General features: G+C 41.9%; 1 protein-coding gene across 1 annotated transcript in view; it reads right to left on the bottom strand.

Moving 5' to 3' along the window:
* The window catches only part of LOC113511295 (prolow-density lipoprotein receptor-related protein 1-like), an 87,613-nt gene that overhangs the window by 11,088 nt on the left and 56,287 nt on the right, over nucleotides 1-20,238 (bottom strand). The window contains 14 exon segments of the mRNA XM_052899683.1: nucleotides 9,833-10,025; nucleotides 10,173-10,279; nucleotides 10,784-10,934; nucleotides 11,019-11,294; nucleotides 11,380-11,534; nucleotides 11,626-11,820; nucleotides 11,896-12,182; nucleotides 12,718-12,914; nucleotides 13,092-13,296; nucleotides 17,773-17,941; nucleotides 18,194-18,255; nucleotides 18,557-18,626; nucleotides 18,812-18,940; nucleotides 19,124-19,464. Coding sequence (XP_052755643.1) covers nucleotides 9,833-10,025; nucleotides 10,173-10,279; nucleotides 10,784-10,934; nucleotides 11,019-11,294; nucleotides 11,380-11,534; nucleotides 11,626-11,820; nucleotides 11,896-12,182; nucleotides 12,718-12,914; nucleotides 13,092-13,296; nucleotides 17,773-17,941; nucleotides 18,194-18,255; nucleotides 18,557-18,626; nucleotides 18,812-18,940; nucleotides 19,124-19,464 — 2,537 coding nt within the window.

Raw genomic sequence — 20,238 nt, 5'->3', positions numbered from 1 at the left:
TTTTTATCATAGTTCCATATATTGACGCACACAATGTATCTTGACGTATCTATATTTAATTGTTTAATAAATAAAATTAGTTTTTCGCATTAAAAATATGGAAAAATTATAAAACAAAATAAATACAGAAGTTATAAAGGTAACACTCATGACTACTTATCACGCAAAATTGTATAAAAAAGTTGACGCGCTATTTTCGAAACATTTATATGGAGACACTCTATATCTATATAATATAAGATAAAAATATAACTAAACGACAAAAACAAAAAAAAAATTGGCGTAAAGATAGATTTGAATGAACACCTTACCGTAATGTCGCCACCGCCTGTGCCTGCCCATCGCACAACCTACTAACAAGTCCGTCCAATGCACTACACCGAGCTCACCGAGTCCACTGTCTAATTACAAGTGCATCATTTAAATCACATTATTTACACACAGCTTTGATTACACATAATTGTACAAAAAAATGTGGTAAGCAAATTAAAGGTATAGTTTCAACAACAAGCATTCAAAATTTAAATAAAAAGTCCTCGTATCAGAAAGCAATTAATAATACCGAATCGTAGTCTCTTAATAAAACTAGTAATACTTAATTGCATATAAATAAATAAAACTAAAAAACGCAAAGAGCGAGCGCGCCGGGCGGTGTGGAGGCCCGCGCGCGCGCTTCACACTCGCGGACTCGCGACTGCGGATGCGCCCGCGCACACCGCCGCCATGTCGCCGTGTCGCCGTGTTGAGGAAAAAACTAATTCAAGGTGCGAAAAGTGATTAGCTTCCTTGACCAATGTTTGCTAAGAAGGTGTTCCAAGAATGAACTTTAAGCTACATAATCAAGCAATCAATTTATAAACTTAAACGTACTTTAGTTTGTTATTTAGAATTCTCGGATGCTAGTTAAGTATATTTTTAAAACTATAATATCTAACCTTTTAACGGTGGATTTCTATCTTTAAATATAAAACCAACATTCAATATCTGCATACTCGTGCCTCGAGAAGAACTACGGATCACATAAAAAATAGCACTTTCTGTTTACCACCTTGATGTTTTTACTATGGTCAGAATGTTATTTATTTTATTTATGTATTCTTTATTGACCACATTACAAAAAAAATGTCGGGTACAAAAGGCGGACTTAATACTATATAACATTCTCTCCCAGGCATTATGTTCACTACATTATCATAAGCCCCCTTGAAAACCTTCGAGGTTGAGCTTGGCAACTGAACTGACTTCATCCTCGCTTATCAGCCCCCACTGAAGTGTCAGCGTAAACCAATAGTGCAGGCAATGTTACCATTCTACTTTCATTTCATAAAAAAGAAAAGTCATCCGTCCATTTGGCATTATTTGAAGTTAGATGCACATTGATCATAATCAGAGTTTACTTTTTTTTCACGCGTGTCATCTTTCATACAGTTCAATCCATCTTTTCTTTGGAGGTCGTAAACAATAATCTTTGCATTTTAAACAGGAAAACGGCATTCAAATTACTTGTACACTTTTATAAATTTACGATATCGGAGGCCGGTTGATTCCGTGAAATTTCCTTGAAGACATACGCGGCGGGTAAGGCCCGAGGCCTACATACGTGACGTTTGAAATACCCGGCGACACTACGGACGGCGCACACTACTGTGTACATATTATGATACAAGATTAGATCATCTTGATTTCTGAAGAAATATGAAGAAACTGGGTGTTTAGTGACCTAGCTTATTGGGATCCATAATTTAGTACTACTTGCTAACAGGGATTTTTTTTTGTCATTTTAAATCTTAATAATGGATCGATCTATGTTTAAACTGATGTATCCTGGTATTTCTACGACTTATCGATTCACACAACTGGATTCTCATGCATTTTCGTGCTTCCTTTTACATGAATTTCTTTTCTTTTCGAGCTCAGTCGATTATTTTCAAAATAATACAAATATCTAGAGTTTTTTATGGATGATAATGGAATGATAACCCCTCCTGCACTAACAGTATACGCTGTCGGGGCACCAGTGATGGTAAATAGGTGAGGATGAAAGCAGCCCACCGCAATGAATACATCTGGAATTCAACTCAATGGTTCCCAGGAGGGACCACGACGAGGGAGAGGTCGACCTGACAGGGATGGGCGACGAATACAGGACAGTATTCTTCGCCCATTGACTTGATACTCCGTGTTCTCCCGACCTTCAGACAGACCTAACGTCAGCAGGTTCACTTCTCGTACGGTATATACTTGACGGACTTGACATAGATATGCAAATATCGAATTCCCCAGCGGCGCATGATTCACCGCGTCCGCGTGGCGACAGGCGGACTATTTCTCACTGTATTTTTGCTTACATTTTCTCAGCAACCGACAATGTGAGATGTCGTACTCACGACATAGATCTTGTGATAGATGGAGTCGAGAAGAAAGCTGTGGGATGGGAACGGAACGGAACACAACATTCACGTGAAATAATACGAAATTGTAACAGGGTTGCCAGTTGCGATTTTTTATTTTTATCCAAACATCAAAACATTTACTATAAATCGATTCGATTTCTAGAACTTTAATTCAATCATAAATTTGCAGAAAAAAAGACTAAAGACCGTCGGTTCCTATTTTATCTTCTAATCTAAATCTATCTAAATCTAAATCTTAACCTTTCCTTCTCTTATCTCTTCCTGTTTTGCTACATTCATTAATATGTTTTATTGTATTTATATACTTCTATAGAGTTACAAATACCAAAACTTCAAAAAAGTCCAAAAAAGACCAAATTTTTCTAAAATTTAGTGAAGGCAAATTTGTACCCAAAATTACGAAAAAAATACCGAATCTGGCAACACTGAATTGTAATGTGATGCAACTTTCACTTGGGCTGCACGTCTAGTTCGCAAATGCATAGTAATATACCGGTTTACTAATTAATATGAACATTATGTTAACACGACTAAAATTAATAATAGCAAGTTGCTTGACGTCATTTCAATAGAATGCGTGCCGTAATTAGAATACGAACAAAAAAATGTCACAAAAAAGTAAGGGAATCCTCTCGAACACCGCTTAGTCTTATTTCGAGGAGACAAATTCAACATATCGACCAAAACACCACTACCTAAATCTATATTATACATTAATATTCCGTAACTATGCGTGGAGACCTATTATTGGCTAGCTGTTACTTATTATAATTTATATTCACTGTTATTGTTGGAAAAGTCTTCTGAATAAATAATAAAATAATAATAATAATAAATAAAAAATATTAACAGAAATCTTCCCTCCATCAACACTTCTATATTTAAGCATAGTTTGGTAGTTTTGTAGTTTTGTTTTTGATTCTTGTTTTGTATCTAGTTTTTATCATTAATTCTTTTTGTAGTAAAAATCAACCTATTCCGTTTCACCTCTGTGAATGTTGAGCACAACTATAATTGGACTGCAAACTTATAATGCTATTGTTGTATTCTATTGTTAAAAGATTTGTTTGTAATCTGTTGTTGTACCACAAAAATAAAATAAAATAAATAAAATATCTTGAACTAAAGAAAGTCTCTTTAGTAGGGGGTGGCTGGTGACGCCAGTTTGAACTTAAAACATAATTTATATTGTTTGTGCCTTCTCGCTTTTCGTTATATATAAGAGATAGGTACTTTGCATGCTCGCAATTTTAGTGGTAATCCGTGGGCTATAGACTAATTGTGCCCGATCTTTGTGGGTGCTGCCCTCTCGCGCCGATCGCCCCTTCTGTTTCGAACATCGTATGAGTAACCGCGACTGGCCGTTCTCCTACAAATTAATTAACGAATAATATATTTCTGCTGTGTTTCGTGTCATCTTGCTGACCATCAGAACACCGGATCCTGTAGAGAGCTGCCGGAATTGTTCGCAGGTGAGTACCTATCCTATTTTCAAATTACGAAAAGCGAGGTAAAAACCAGCCGGCGACCCGGCTCACATATCGAAAGGAATAATTGTGTGTTAAGTTGCTTCACCAGTGGGATTGTCAGTAATGAGGATGTTAGCCCTCATTGTTAGCAATATACGCTGTTCAGTCGACTCCGACACGGTCCATCTGAATACCATCATGAAGCCTTAAAAAATTTACTACGAGAGTCCAATTGAGCTGACATTACTTCACTGGTACTTCGCCAGCGTGTACCTGTAGAGCAGGAAGAGTCGCCATCGTCATCCAAAGTCCTTTTTAAATCGTATGCATCAGTGACAGGTGAACGGGACGTGGGACCGGTTCGTTGCAGTAATCCCAGCCTCCGCCCGCCGCCCGCCGCCCGCCGCCCGCCGCGGCCGGCTGACCGCGCGGCCGGCCAGCGCGGAAGGTCAGGGTTACCCGGCCAAGGTCGACAGCGCTGGTTGGTTACGTCACCGCACTTACTGTTCATATGCACTAAGCACAAGGCGGTCGTAATCTTTATTTTTATGCATCTATCAAAGAAAGGTTCCAAATTTATTTATAATATATCATTTACTATTGTAATCTTTTGGAGGAAACAAGAGTATTTAGATAGATAGATACTCTTTATTGTGTGTTAGGTTAGGTGTTAGATTGACTGGAAGAGATCTCTTTTAGAGATAAGTTCGCCTTTGCTAACATTGTTATTAACTTATTGTTGTTACTGTATGTTTTAGTGCAATAAAGAATATTTATATATATATATATATATATATATATATATATATATATATATATATATATATGTGTAAATTCTTTATTTTGCAACTATGTAATGCGATTACATTTATCAATTCTGAATGATTTCCACAATTCTCTTTGTAATCGACACGGCTTCACAGTTTACTTCCACTTTGATCCTATAATGATTTCGTGGCGACTGAAGCTGCCGTTTTTATTTACGGTATTTTCTTATACCGGATTCCGGGTTCTAAATTCAAATCTTTTTACTGTAAACTTCTTGAAATCATCGTTTTTCATATTTTTGATTTGATGTGAATGAAATGTCCCGCCTGCGCTGTCGGTGTACGCTAGCTGAGCACTACTACGAGTAAGACGTGATAGGTAAGGATGAAAGCAGGCCAGTTGGCCCATCGTGGACAACTCTACAAGATTATTCATGATAGTTTCCAGGGGGGACCGTGTGGAGGTCGACCTGATAGGGTATATTGCGAACAATGGGTCCCTCCCGCATTCTTTAACATTGTGTGTCATTGGCGTAATTACGATTATTTCCCAGAGAGGCATGAGCTTTTTAAAAAGTTATTGGTTTTGTCAAAATTCTGTGGTGAGCATCACACCTGAAATTATAGTCGCTTTTTAACTGACTTCAGAAAAGAGGTTCTCAATTTGGTTGTATAAAAAATATGTTTGCTACCTCTCTCAGTTGATAACTATTATTGTGAACTGATTATAGGAAAGAAAACGCCGGTTCGTGTTGAAGAGTTATACTGACAGTTTATAAAAAAAATGGAGTAATTAAAAGAATACAATATTTGAAACATAAATTACAAAGGAGTTTGTAACAACTACAATATAATTACATTCCACAAAAAAAAAAGAATTCGATTGTAGCAAAACCAGTTATTTTGTTTTTTATACTATATTACTAAACCGATTTTGATAAAATTTCTATAAAAGCAATTTGTAAGTTATATCATTTCAAATAAAAGAGAATTTTCCAAATCGGTTTACAAGTGACGGAGTTATGAGGTGACAGACATAAAAAACAAATCAAATGAATTGAGAAGCTACTTGTGTTTGAAATCGGTTGGAATAGGCTAATTATTACTGACTATGATGGTGATGCAGGTGACATAGTTTTTTGATGGGTAAAAATGGTATGGTAACCCCGCTTGCGCTAACGGGATACGCTGGCGAAGCACCAGTGAAGGGTGATCGATGAGAATGAAAACAGGCCAGTTAGCTCATCATGATGAATTCATCAGGAATTAACCATGATAGTCTCCAGGAGGAACTACGAGGAGGTCGACCTGCCAGGTATATTGCTAGCAATGGGATTTTTAGTCTCCATTACTATCAATCCCGGTGACATAGTTAGGTCGCGTTGTTGCGCTCCACAGTCGAGTGGGCAGCCGACGCCGCCTCGACATCGCGGGGTTTTCTCAATGTCGCCCGGTTCATCGCAATTATTTACGCACGACATCGCCCGCGTTCGCGTCGACATCTACATACATACATACATACATATAATACAACTGTACAGGTCGAATGTCTGTACATAGAAAAAAAACGCTAAAAACCGAGTCAGGGGGATGTTAGAAGTCAAATAGAACACACCTAGATTTTTTAAATTTTTTTGTTTCTCTGTCTGTTTGTACGGACTAATTTTTGAAACTGTTGACCGATTTAAATGAAATTTTGCATGTTGATACCTAACATCCCCGGTCAACTTTTTAAATACTTTTAATCACAGAAAATTAAAGAGTTCCCGTGGGATAGTTAAAAAAACTATGGTAACTTATACAGCTTAGTACACGACCTACTTGAGTAAATTCATCTTGATCTAAGGCAAAGAGTGAGAACGACACGTCATTTGGTCCAATATTTCCAGACATAATAAATAGGTAGGTACATACATCGATATAAACTAAACAGGAATAACAAATACCACGTGGACAAAGTCGCGGGCACCAGCTAGTTGGCAATAAAATTATGTTGCTTATAATCCTTTTACAGGCTACGATAACAAAATATATTAGAAAGCGGCTTATTAAAACCTATATCTGGAGTATAGCTCTGTATGGATGTGAGACGTGGACATTAACTCAGAAGAAAATGGATAAACTTGGAGCCTTTGAAATGTGGTGCTAGAGAAGGATGGACAAAATTAGCTGGAGGGATCGAATTAGCAATGAGGAGGTCCTGCTTAGGGTTAAGGAAAAAAGACAAATTATTAGAACTATTGAGGACAGAAGGGGAAAAATGTTGGGACACTTGATACGACACGACGAACTTATGAACATTATAATAGAAGGAAGAAATAATAAAATAGAAGGAAGGAGGGGGAGAGGGAGACCGAGACATAGTTACATCAGGCAGATCAAGGAAGGAGTTGGTGTCGTGTCGTATCAAGAGGTGAAGGGACTCGCTGAAAATCGTAGCGAGTGGCAAGAGCTCCACCGACAAGAGCGCAGCTCTTAAATAGGATAGATAGATAGATCGATAATTCATGTAGGTAATAAACCAACTTATTCTCTTATATTAGATCTGATACTGCTTAGCACTTTGTATTCACACACTTTCATAATTTACAAAATTAAACCCTTTGAAAAAAGCAACAGCTGAGTGTCTTGCCCGTTCTACTAGGCTGGAATTACCTTTTCGAATTGGCGGTAATGAAAAAAATAACTATTCAAAAATGTTTTAAACTTTACTTGATTTTTTTTATGCAACTTAGCTGCTAACGAACCACTTGATGTAAAGTGGTAACCGTCGCCTATAGACATGAGCAGTACCATGGATATAACAGAGTATACTGTTTCGCCCATGATACCCCCCATGCGTTGCCATTCCTGAGGACTCAGGTGTTATTCCTCTATACCCTGCCATATCCACCCTTCAAACCAAAACACAGCCATGCAAACACAACTGCTTCGCGGTAGAAACATGAATGGGACAGAGGTACCCAAGCAAACGACTTTTGTACAAAGTCTCATTCTGAATAAAAAATATTTCTTTCCTTCTTATTCTCATTAGTATTTCTAAGCTATATTGGATATGTATTTAAGTGTAGTAACTTTATTAGCAAAGTTTACATCACAACTATATGGTTGTTGATACAGAATTAAACTGTATTTTAATAGTAAAATTCAGTTTTATTCTATGGTATATCCATACATGGTACAGAGAGACTTTGTACAAAAGCCGTTTGCTTGGGTACTTCTGTCCCAATCGTGTGTTTCTTTCTGCAGTGAAGCAGTTGTGTTTGCATGGCTGTGTTTCGGTTTGAAGGGTGGGATATGGCATGAATTTACAGGGTACAGAGGAATAACACCTGAGTCCTCAGGAATGGCAACGCATGAAGGGTGTCTTGGTTTAGTCGTTAATGCGTTATAAGGTAGCAAACAAACTCATTGTCTCATTTATAATATTAGTAAATATGAAAATGACAGGTTCATTACCACACGGTGAAAGTTGGTGATTCCAACTACACGGTGCCAAGTTGATGATCCCTAGCCGCGTGGTCCCGGCATAGAATAGACCATCCCATCCCATCCCATCCCATCCCATCCCTTCCCTTCCCTTCCCTTCCCTTCCCTTCCTTTCCCGTGGGTGTAACTAAGAGAACTTAATGGTCAAGGGACGGACAGCAGCGTCTCTCTTAAAACACCACTAAAAGCCAAACTGCGCTTGCCAATTCGCTTACTAAGCGTAGCAACTACTGGTAAACCCCCTGATGGAGGAGACCATGTTCAGCAGTGTTTTAAGTTGTATGTATTTTTCAATGCTAAATCATAATAAAATAAAAATGGAAAAATTCGTCAAAAAAAATATATTTTGGGGAGGGTCACCCTTATCATTGAGGGGTATGAAAAATAGATGTTGGCCGATTCTCAGACCTACCCGATATGCACACAAAATTTCATAAAAATCGGTAAAGCCGTTGCGGAGGAGTTTGGTAACAAACACCGTGACACGATAATTTTATATATAAGATTTTAAACGTTCCTGTCATGAATGTAGAAACGGTTTACTTGTTTGGTAATCGTCACTGAGATACATAAAATAAATAATGACGTACTGTTTTCAGGTATACGTAGACTTGGTAAACGTAAGTCAAGCATAGATGTTTTACGTAAAAACTGTACTACATACGAACATATTGAAATTTAAACAAAAATTAACAAAATAAACAAGTAAGAACTCCGTAGACGGCTGGACAATGAACTGTACAGTCGAATGAGTACAATATTGCATTTTTTTAAGTAACCTACCAATACTTATGTTACTCCTGTGCTTCACAGGGACTTCTTAAATTATTATATATATAATTTATAATAATTTAATCACAATTTCTATTATTTATATTATTTTCCATTATTTACATTATTATTATATTGTTAATATCTTTATTCATTTAATGACATTTAATAATTTAATTTTACCAGAGGGAGACTGTACAAAAGTTGTTTGCTTGGGTACCTCTGTCGCATTCGTGTTTCAACCGTGAAGCAGTTGTGTTTGCATGGCTGTGTTTCGGTTTGAAGAGTGGGATATGGCGTGAATTTACAGGGTACAGAGGAATAACACCTGAGTCCTCAGGAATGGCAACGCATGAGGGGTATCATGGGCGAAACGGTATACTCTGTTATGTCCATGGTACTGCTCATGTGTATAGGCGACGGTTAGGTCTAGGTTAGGCACTTTGCATCAGGTGGGCCGTCAGCTTGTTTGCTATTCTAAGTTGTATAAAAAAAAAAAATCAAATTTAATGTTTGTCAAACACAAGGCACGCTGTGGTTGCCTATAAATGTAGGAACAGTTAGATCTAATCTATCAGTGTATTGTATTGAAATGTTTCGCTGTATCTTATGTTGGTGGTTCTATAAATAAATATATAAATATGTAATTTACGTTTTCATTCTGGGTTCGACAAAGATCATCACAGGCTTAGAAAATTATTAATGGTCCTTCTAGTCGGAGTATACATGAGTCGGATATGAACACGTTACTTATGGTCAATTGAGCCGGGGAGAAAAAGATTGTGATCCCTCAAGCCGGACAGAAACCGGCTAACGTCCTCCGAGTTGGATAATAAAAGTTATAGTCCTTCGAGCCGGATAAGAATCAGCTAATTATAGATCGCCAAGGTAGATATGAAGCAGCTAACGCTAGAGTACTTACCGTTAGCGTGGTGGTCGTGATGGTGGTGACGGTCAGCGTCGGCGGCGGCGGCGGCGGCGGCGGCGGCGGCGGTGCGGTTGTCGGGCTCGCGGCAGGCGGCGTCGACGCAGGCGGGCCGCTGGCAGCGCTCGCCCGCCCACGCCGCGCCGCACTCGCACCGCACCGCGCCCGCGCCCGACACCACGCACCGGCCCTGCGCACCGCCGTCGTTTTATTTAATCATACCTATCACTTTACGTATAAGCTATAACCGTACAAAGCTATTCGAACGTTTTGTTTGCGTATGCTATATGCAAGCTATATCTGTGTACATATATTTGAATAGTGTTGGTGCACCCACCTGGTTGAGGCAGTAGTCGAGGCAGAGCGCGTGCACGCAGGCGCCGCGCACGCACACGCTGTCGTTGCCGCACAGCGGGCCGCCCGTGCACTGCTCGCACCGCGCGCCTGCACCACACGCACCACACGTCACCACACCTCACCACAACCTCGCCACACATCACGGTATTATCTCGTCCCAAAGGTTATGTGGCAACAACATTTGTATTCATTAATAAAGTATTTCAAATAAAGCACATTACCAGTTCGACCGTATTTTCCATGGATATGTTATACAATATCTTTGAACGGACTTTGACGATGTTATCTGCTGTATTATAGGCTAACTATGATATTAGTTGGTAGTTACTTAATACGATCGTAACAGGGCTCGATCAATGAAATGGGTGATAATATATATAAATTGAAAATTAAATTATTTCAATGAAGCGAGTACTTATCGCAAATACGTTCACATTTGAAGATTGCAGGAAGTAGATTATAAGAAATAATCGTAATGTATTGAAGTATGTCTACGGTATAGATGAATTGCTTAGTTTGACACTCGACTCGGGTGTGACTAGGATATAGTGGATGGGATGGTGGAGGAGGAGAGGGAGGCGGAGTACTGACCGTGGTAGCCGTCCGGGCAGAGGCAGTGCGCGGAGTAGCGCGAGAGACGGCAGGAGCCCCCGTTCTCGCAGCGCAGGCCGGCGCACGCGTCCGCCGCCGCCGCCGCCGCACGCTCGCAGCGGGCGCCCCAGTAGCCGCTCGGGCACACGCACTGCCGGCACACAACGCACGCGGTCAGTGGCGCAGTCGCACGCAGGCGCACGCAGTCGCACGCGGGCGCAGCGGCCGGGCTCACCTTGAGCGGCGGCGGGTGCACGGAGGGGTCGCTGGTGTCGAGCAGGCAGCGGCCGCGGTGCAGGCAGTGCTGGTCGCAGCGCGAGTGCTGGCAGCGCGCGCCCGCCAGCTCGGCCGGGCACGCGCACGTCGGCGCCGCGCCGTCCGCCGCCGGCACGCACGTGCCCGCGCCGCACTCCACGCCGCAGCGGCGCGCCGCCTCGCCCTGCCCGGCCTCCCGCCCGCTGGCCACGTCCACGCCGTCCAGCGCGCTCGATATTACGCACTTCCGGTCCTCCTAGTGCGAGACAACGTTCATAATATTATACTTTCAGAACTACTCGTGTAAAGAATATAAATAAACGTGCATTTAATTCACTAACGTCGGGACTGTCAGACGTGGGCGTGAGGCCGTCCGGGCACAGGCAGGAGTAGGGCGCGTGCGGGCCGCCGTCGCCGGCCGCGGCCGCGCCGCGCACGCACAGCGCGCTCGGGTCGCACGCCGACCAGCCCTCCGACACCTCGCACGGGTTTCGCTCTGCATATAAAAAACAGAGGAGCAAATCGCAATACTTTATGTATCGCCGATCACGTGATCGATACCGAGGATCGCTAGTGGAGGCACTGACCGTCGGCGCGGGCGGGCACGAGCAGCGCCAGCGCGGAGAAGGCGCGGCGCACGGCGAGCGGCGGCAGCGGCGCGCGCAGCTGGCGGCGCGGCAGGCGCGCCACGCCGTGCGCCGTGCCGCACCACACCCACTCCTCCACCACGGCCATGCGCGCGCACGCGCGGCTCCACGACACCACGCCCGGCGGCGCCGTCTCTGCGTCGCACCGACCGCACGTAAGTAAGTACCCGCGCCAGCACACTGCGCGGCTAGCCACCAGCGCACACTCACCGTTGCGGTAGTCGAGCGCGCGCGGCGGGCGCGGGGGCCGCGGCGCGCCGCCGCCGGCCGCGTGCACGAAGACGGCGACGAGCCGCCGGTCGCCGCCGTCGAGGCGCACGGACTCGAGCGTGTCGTAGTAGGCGTCGACGAAGTAGAGGCGCGCGGCGGGCGCGTAGAGCGCGAGCGCGGTGGGGCGGCGCACGCGCCAGCGCACCAGCCGCCGCGCGCCGCCCGCGCCGTCCGCGCGCAGCGCCAGCACGCCGGGCCGCGCGCCGCGGTCCGACCAGAACACCGTGCTGCCGCACGCACGCACGCCGCTCGTTACTCACACCAATACACAGGCACGACCACTCGGCCGCAGTACTATTTATTTTTCACGTCGTATTTACATAATAAAATTAGCCGCGTAGTACTAACTCAAAAATTGTGAGATGCACGAAAGAGTATTTTTATTTTTTTTATTTTTATTTTTGTGATACAACAACAGATTACAAACAAAACTTTTAACAATAGAATACAACAATAGCATTATAAGTTTGCAATCCAAAAGTTGTACTCAACATTCACAGAGATGCAAAATAGGTTAATTTTTACTACAAAAAGAATTAATGATAAAAACTAGATACAAAACAAGAATCAAAAAGAAAACTACCAAACTATGCATAAAAACTATTAAGTTATGTTTCGTAAACGATCACATTTAAACATCGATGAATTAAAATTAAATTTAGGACATACGTAGTAGATTAGCACGTAAATAATAGATTATATCTTGACACTACGATTCGATTGTTACAAATGTGTGCGTGGAGGCACGCGTGTGTAATGTACCTGTTGTCGGGGTGCAGCACTATGTCGTCGGGCTCGGCGTCGTCGTCGGCGTACAGCGTGACGCGGCGGCGGCCGTCCAGCGTAGCGCAGTAAAGCGCGCCGCCGCGCGGCTGCAGCGTTGCCGTCCAGTACAGGCGTCGCGCCGCGCCGTCCACTGCCACGCTGCGCGCCGAGCCGCCCGCGGCCCCGCCCTTCACCTGCAGCGTACCGGCATTAATGTTACCGCCACGCTCGCGCTCCGGGTCGAACAGAGCAATATCATAGCGAATCGACGGTTTACAGGTGCTTTTATTTTTATTTATTTTTTTCACCTCGTTTATGACTAGTGGTGATATTACACAATGGTACTGGTAGTGGAGTATGCGCATACTCACGATGATGTCGACGTCGGCCGGCGGCGGCGGCGGCGGCGGCGGCGGCTGGGGCGGCGGCGCGGCGCCGTCGGCGGGCGCGGCGGGCAGCGCGAGGCGGGCGGTGCGCAGCGCGCCGTCGGCGGCGGCCCACCACACGCGCCACGCGCCGTCCAGCAGCGCGCCGCACACGCCGCGCACCTCGCCGCCCGGCCCGCCCTCCACCACGCTGCGCACACGCACCGCCGCGCATACTTAGAGCTTTAGCGGAATGTCAGTTTGTATACGAGAAACCTATTCACCCTAAACTTAAACTTGGCGGCACATACTGCACAGCGGCGAATAAATAAATAACGGTATTTCCTTTATCGTAATTAATAAATAAAAAAAAAGTAAATAAAATGTAACTTAAGAAAACACCAATATATTTTTCTTCTACCCCACTAATTGTCGACTAGTGATCGCTACAACATAAAAAATTTCACTCACGATAAAAAATTTCAATACGTATGGGTAAAGCATTCGAAAATAATGGTGAGAAAGTCGCCAACATCTCCAATAATCGTCATCAGGTCTGCAGGCGATCTTCTAAAATTAACCTAATTACTTTTTTTTATATTGTGTTTGCATATATATCATTATTGTTTACATTTAGTGATGAAGTCATTTGTATGTATTTGGTGCGGCATGGCGACAGGTTGAGAACCGTTATTACTTGTTTTTGTACTCTTATCGTGTGCCAACGTAATTCTAATGTACTCGATACATATCTGTCAGCATCATTTTTAAAATGTGTGTTTTGTTTTGTGTATGGATACACTTGCTATATGTTGTTGTTTGTCATGCGGTTTGTGTGGTTATCAGTGGTCTTGCAACATAGTGACCATTATGCATATTACGAGAACGCTTGCATCGACGTGTTATTCTCTTTACTGAGACTCTTAGTAACAAATGTGAAACTTTATGATAATGTGCAGGTATTGTTAGGATTTTTATTTAAACTATTATTTTACTCGTACTATAGCGATTATGAAATGTGTGGCGGTATAGCTATGCTCGATAGCAAACTACAACACGGACTACCGTCAAATAACCAGGAAATGTCAATAATTCTATTTTTAAATGGTTATACTTACGATTATTTAGGTCTTTTAATTAGTGAATTATTAACCTTAAGTCATTTCAGTGATTTGTGTAGTATCTACCTAGATAAGCGACTGTCAATAATGTATTCAGAATACTACTTTTATTATTATTACTTATTTCATTGTACCTGGACGCCCGCTGACAATGCTTGTACATTGTTTTTATACAACTATGTTTATAATATTAATGGTAGTTCTATCCCTTTCACCGTAATTTATTCAATATTAACACATCAAGTGAAATCATATACATTTATTTTATTCTTATTGTTATATAATTATTTTATTTATCATTCACCGTAACACTTAATATTTATTATCAGAACGCTCGAGGCCTACGCAGTAAGACTAGCACATTTAAGAGGAACCTAATGCTTAACAACTATGACGTGATTTCTATCACAGAAACTTGGCTATTGGAGGGGATAAAGGATGGGGAGCTCTTTGATGATAGATATTTGGTTTGGAGACGTGACCGTGACTATGTTCTGAGGGAACAGAATCGCGGTGGGGGTGTACTACTAGCGGTCCGAAGGGACTTTGCGGCGATAGAACGATGCGAGTGGCGATCCTCAGCGGAGGATATTTGGGTCACTCTTAATCTAAAAAATATAAACTCTTCACAAGTTATCAGGATTCATCTCTGTACATTATACCTTTGTGCTCAGAATCTAGGTAATTCCTTTAACACTCAATTAAATTTATTTTCCGAAAGCTTATTTAATATTGTAAATAACTCCATAAATAATAAATTTATACTAATGGGCGACTTTAATCTAAGTAACGTAGGATGGCTTCAAGATGATGGTAATTTAAAGCCAATTGGCATGACAGGGGAAAGTCAGGTTAGCTTCTTTGATACAATAAACCAATGCGGTTTATTCCAGTTTAACAACCACCTAATTCTGGTGGTAGAATTTTGGATTTGGTATATTCTAATGACTTTCTTGAGGTTCAACATGCTTGGCACCGCTTGTACCATATATATCCTTATATATATATATAATATATATATATGAAGTACTGCTTCAACACGGGTGACTATGACGCCATCTGCACGGAACTCGATGGCATTTCTTGGTGTAATATTCTGGACAGTTGTCCTCTTGATATATTTTACAAAAACATCTATGCGTTACGGGACAAACATATACCTAAAAAAAATATTAGAAACGACGGATTCCCAAAATGGTATAGCGCTGCTCTCAAAAAATTCTTAGAGAGAAACACAAGTACTGGCGAAAGTATAAAAATTATGGTAATATAAGTGACTATCACTCTTTTACTTTGTTAAGGAAAAGAGCGAAGAAGATTGAGTGTGATTGTTATAATAAGTTCATACAAAAAACTGAAAACGCTATAGTTAAAAATCCCAAATCGTTTTGGACGTATATAAATAGTAAATACTGATAACAATGTCTTACCGTCGATAATGACGTACAACAACCAAACGTTAGATTCAGCTCAAGCAATATGTGACGGCTTTGCTTCTTGTTTCCTTACAAACTTTCTTCCTTCTGATCCTACCAATTTGTCACTTTCACTACCGTTTACCTCAGATTCCTCTGTTGGTGATGTCATGATAGATAACAGTGAACTTTTAAAATTACTCAATGATATATATATATGATGTATCCCCGTTGCTGATTGCTCGCTGTGCTAAGAGTTTATGTTTACCACTTTCCATTCTATTCCAAAGATCGCTAAGAGAAGGTATCGTTCCGGATATATGGAAAAAAACATACATAGTTCCTATACATAAAAAAGGATCAAAATCGCAAATTGAAAACTTTAGGCCTATCTCTAAATTATGTCATTTTGCTAAAATCTTGAAAAAATTGTCCACAGGCAACTATCATGCATTAACAAATCCTTTATCATAGATCAACATGGTTTTATCAAAGGGCGATCCACAGTAACCAATTTACTTTCAAGTAATGAATATATCTCCTCAGCTATGGATATGGGTGATCAGGTGGATGCCATATTTACGGATTATAGTAAATGCTTCGATAGAATTGACCATCTGATACTTCTTCAAAAATTATTCATGGCAACCTTTTTCGATGGTTTTCATCATATATTAACAACAGAACTCAGGCTGTGACCCTTAAAGGATATATCTCATGCTGGCATCGGATACCCTCTGGTGTTCCTCAGGGATCGATCCTGGGTCCTCTATTGTTTGTTATCTTTATAAACGATATAAAGTCGTATTTCCACTACTCTACTATCTTGTTATTTGCTGACGATATGAAAATATTGGCTAGAGTACATGACATAAGCGACTGCCTACATCTACAAGAAGACCTTAAACATTTTGATAGATATTGTACGATTAATAAATTAGATTTGAACATAAGCAAGTGTCACATAATTTCTTACACGCGCAAAACGGTTCCTTTAAAATTTAATTATACATTGAAAGGTTCGCAGCTAGTAAGGGTTGATCATGTCAGGGATCTAGGGATCACGCATGATGCTAAACTCCTATTCGATATTCATATTGACAATATTGTAAATAAAGCATCAAGAATGCTCGGTTTTGTTATTAGGTCCTCCGCCAATTTCAATAGTTTGAAACCTATTAAGGTTCTGTATTGTTCTTATGTGCGTAGTTTACTCGAGTACGCTTCTCAGGTGTGGAATCCGTGTTATAATGTATATATTAATAGGATAGAATCCATTCAGAGGAGATTCATGAAGTACTTGCAATACAAGGCGCGAACTGATGATCCCAACTACGAATCCAGGTGTAAGCGATTTCATTTTTTACCTCTTGCAACTAGAAGGGATATAGCAGATGTAATATTGCTAGTCAGTATCGCAAGAGGTGATATTAATTGTCCTGAACTGGTTCAAAATATAAACCTTTTTGTTCCTACTAGAAATCGTAGGAAAACACCGTGTTTGTATGTACCGCGTTACAGAACCAACTTTAGGCGAAATTCATATTTCTGCAGAGCTCCAGTTAAGTTTAACAAATTATTGTTTGACCATGATATTGATCTGTTCCACACAAAGCCGCATGCAATTAAATTGCAGGTGGCAAAATCATTCTTTGGTTCTCGCCCTGCTGCACCTAATTGACTATTTTAGTAATGTTGTTTTGCTTTATATTACTTTTGTTTTGTTATTATATATCAAGCTAAAAGATGTCTCATCAAAATTTATAACTTTTTAATTATTATAGATGTGTGTATGTATGCGTGTGTATGTGTATGTGTGTGTGTGTGTGTGTGTGTGTGTGTGTATGTATATATGTGTATGTGTATGTATATATATATGTGTATGAATGTATGTATGTATGTGTATGTATGTATTTTGCATATATAAAAACCGATCATTGTCATCACGCAAATGTGAAAACGATTCATGGCTTAACATAGATATAAATTTGATTATGTATTGACTGTAATTCAGCTGTACGTTTTCCAAATAAATAAATAAATAAATAAATAAATAAATAAATAAACATGGTGACGTTGAATGCGCCAGGAACATGCGCGCGTGGCGGCGCTGGCCTCAGGCAGCGGCGGAGCGCGCAGTACGGTACTCACGTGTAGACGAAGGGCGGCAGGGGCGGCGGCGCCAGGGGCGGCAGGGGCGGCAGGGGCGGCAGGGGCGGCAGCGGCGGCGGCGGCGGCGGCGCGCGCTCGTGGCGGTGCAGGTCCCAGTGCAGCAGCACGCCGCCGCTCGCCACCACCAGCTGCGCCTGCGCACGCGCACCTGACGCACGCGCGCAACCACCGCGCTCAATTATATTTCAGTACATATTAAGGAAAACAATATTTCATCAAAGCGTACTAGATACAATGATGCACTTTTGCATCTCGGATTATTAAACAAACTAATGGAATGTAATACAAAAAAAATCAGAGACCGAGGTAAATGATATCATAAAATAATTAAGTGAAATAGTAACGATTACTGTATACAGACCAACATTAAGCAAATAAATATTAAAAGGAATAGACATACCTTGCGGTTCACAAGCAAAGCTTCCGTCAGATAGTTGTCGTTGTTTGTAGCCGGAGACACACCTGAATCAATATATAAATTTGAGTTAATGTGTGTATTATAAAGGTAGATATAAAAAATACAAGGAGCACTACAAAACGAGACGTAAAAAGCAGCAGATCAAAAGAGCTACATTATACAGACAACGAAGATGTAAGCTATAAAACAATGATGATCAAAATTATAGTCGAGGAAAGAAACAACAATCTCAGCAATTTTTTAGTTTATAAACAAAATTGGAGGTCCATGGGAAGAAGAAGCACTGACAGCAAAACTTAATCTTTCCATTCCAGTTCCCACCGAGTTCGCTGTCGCAATACTCACTTGCATGTGTAGTTGTTGTGTTTGGGCAGACACAGCTGCGAGCACGTGCGCCACGTGCACGGTCCCTCCTCTGGTGATATGCGAGACAGACAATTAATGATGTTAAAATAATTATAATAGGTGTGTTTGTATTAAGTATTTCAGGTCTAGATGTGTGTTTAAAGATCGATTTTCGTTAAATAAAAATTTTTAAGATTGCACTGTATGCTGATAGGTGTGAGTTTGCGAGTGACAGTATGAACAAGTGGGGATCACCTTGATGGCAGCCGTCGCCATTGGGTAGGCAGCGGCCGTCGTAGCAGCGTAGTTCTTGCGGCAGGCACGCGAGCGGCACGTTTGCCTCACCGGTACCCTCTATCTTGTCCAAGTGCGCCCGCCTCATACCTACCGGGGAAACAGGTTACAGATGATGGTTATAGATATCGGTTGATTAGCAATTATCATAAAATTGAAAGAAATCAAATACGTATATAAATACACCTCCCTAATACAAACGATGCTACATACTCGTCATATTTCCTTTTACATTACAAATATATATAATCAGTTGAAATGCAAGGTACTGACAGAGGTGGAGGTCCTCGTCGGCGCGGTCGGGGCAGTCCGCGTAGCCGTCGCAGAGCAGCGCGGGCGGCAGGCAGCGGCCGGCGCCGCAGCGGAACATGGGCGGCGGGCAGGCGTGCGCGGCGCAGGCGGCGGCGCGCTCGTCGGCGGCGTCGGCGCAGTCGGCGCGCCCGTCGCACGCCCACGCCGCCGGCGCGCAGCCCTCGCGCCCGCAGCGCAGCCGCGCGCCGCACGCCGCCGCCGCCGCCTCGCCAGCCTCGTCCGCCTCGCCCGCCTCGCCCGCCCCGCACGACTCCTCGTCCGAGCCGTCGCTGCAGTCCACTTCGCCGTCGCACCACCACTCGCTGCAATCAACCCTTGCCGGCTTACGATGTCACACCCTCGTCGCGTCACGTCTAGCTTTATACTCTACCTATAGTTAGTGGCACTACTCGTAAGCGTTGTTTTGTTGTCATATTGTATGAAAACAAAGTTGTAAAATTAGTTTAAAGTAGCGCCGAAGTACTCGTAAATTGACATCCTTCTTAGATCACGCTTTATTGGTATTCAATTTCTGAACATAATTAATTATAATTCGTTGTAAACGCAAGAACGAGCGCGTTATATGGTTGATATTTCAAACGTCTACGAATTGAGTACGTAACCGTTTACCATCAGACAGCTTGTAAGCTGTACCACAAAAAAATATATAAAAATAAAACAAATAATAAATAGTATATTCTGCTATACTGCAGCGGCCAGCAACTGAGGCATTAAAGGACGAACGTGCAAATGTGGGCCGAGGCGTAGCCGAGGCACACATACGTGAATCCATTAATGCCTAGTTGTGGTCAAGGCTTGTATAGTACTTTTCTCAAACAATGCGCGGAAATCAAAAACCCAATTTCACTTTTTAAGTTCAATGACAAATAACGAACAATAATAATTTTTCATGCGCCATAATGTTCCTTTTTTTTCAATAAACAACTTTCTATTAGCAAGCCAGTTTGAAATTTAAATAGTTAAGTTACCTCCTTGGTAGCCATGTTTCGAAGTAAAAGGTCATGAGTTTACATAGTAATTTATGTGGCTGCAAAACACGACAAATATGGATTTTCATACAATTTTTGCAGGCCGCT

Source organism: Galleria mellonella, unplaced genomic scaffold (assembly GCF_026898425.1).
Source record: "Galleria mellonella isolate WM207_F2 unplaced genomic scaffold, CSIRO_AGI_GalMel_v1 utg625, whole genome shotgun sequence".
Classification (NCBI taxonomy): domain Eukaryota; kingdom Metazoa; phylum Arthropoda; class Insecta; order Lepidoptera; family Pyralidae; genus Galleria; species Galleria mellonella.
The sequence above is the reverse complement of the archived record's forward strand: the minus strand, read 5'-3'. Positions and strand labels throughout refer to the sequence as shown.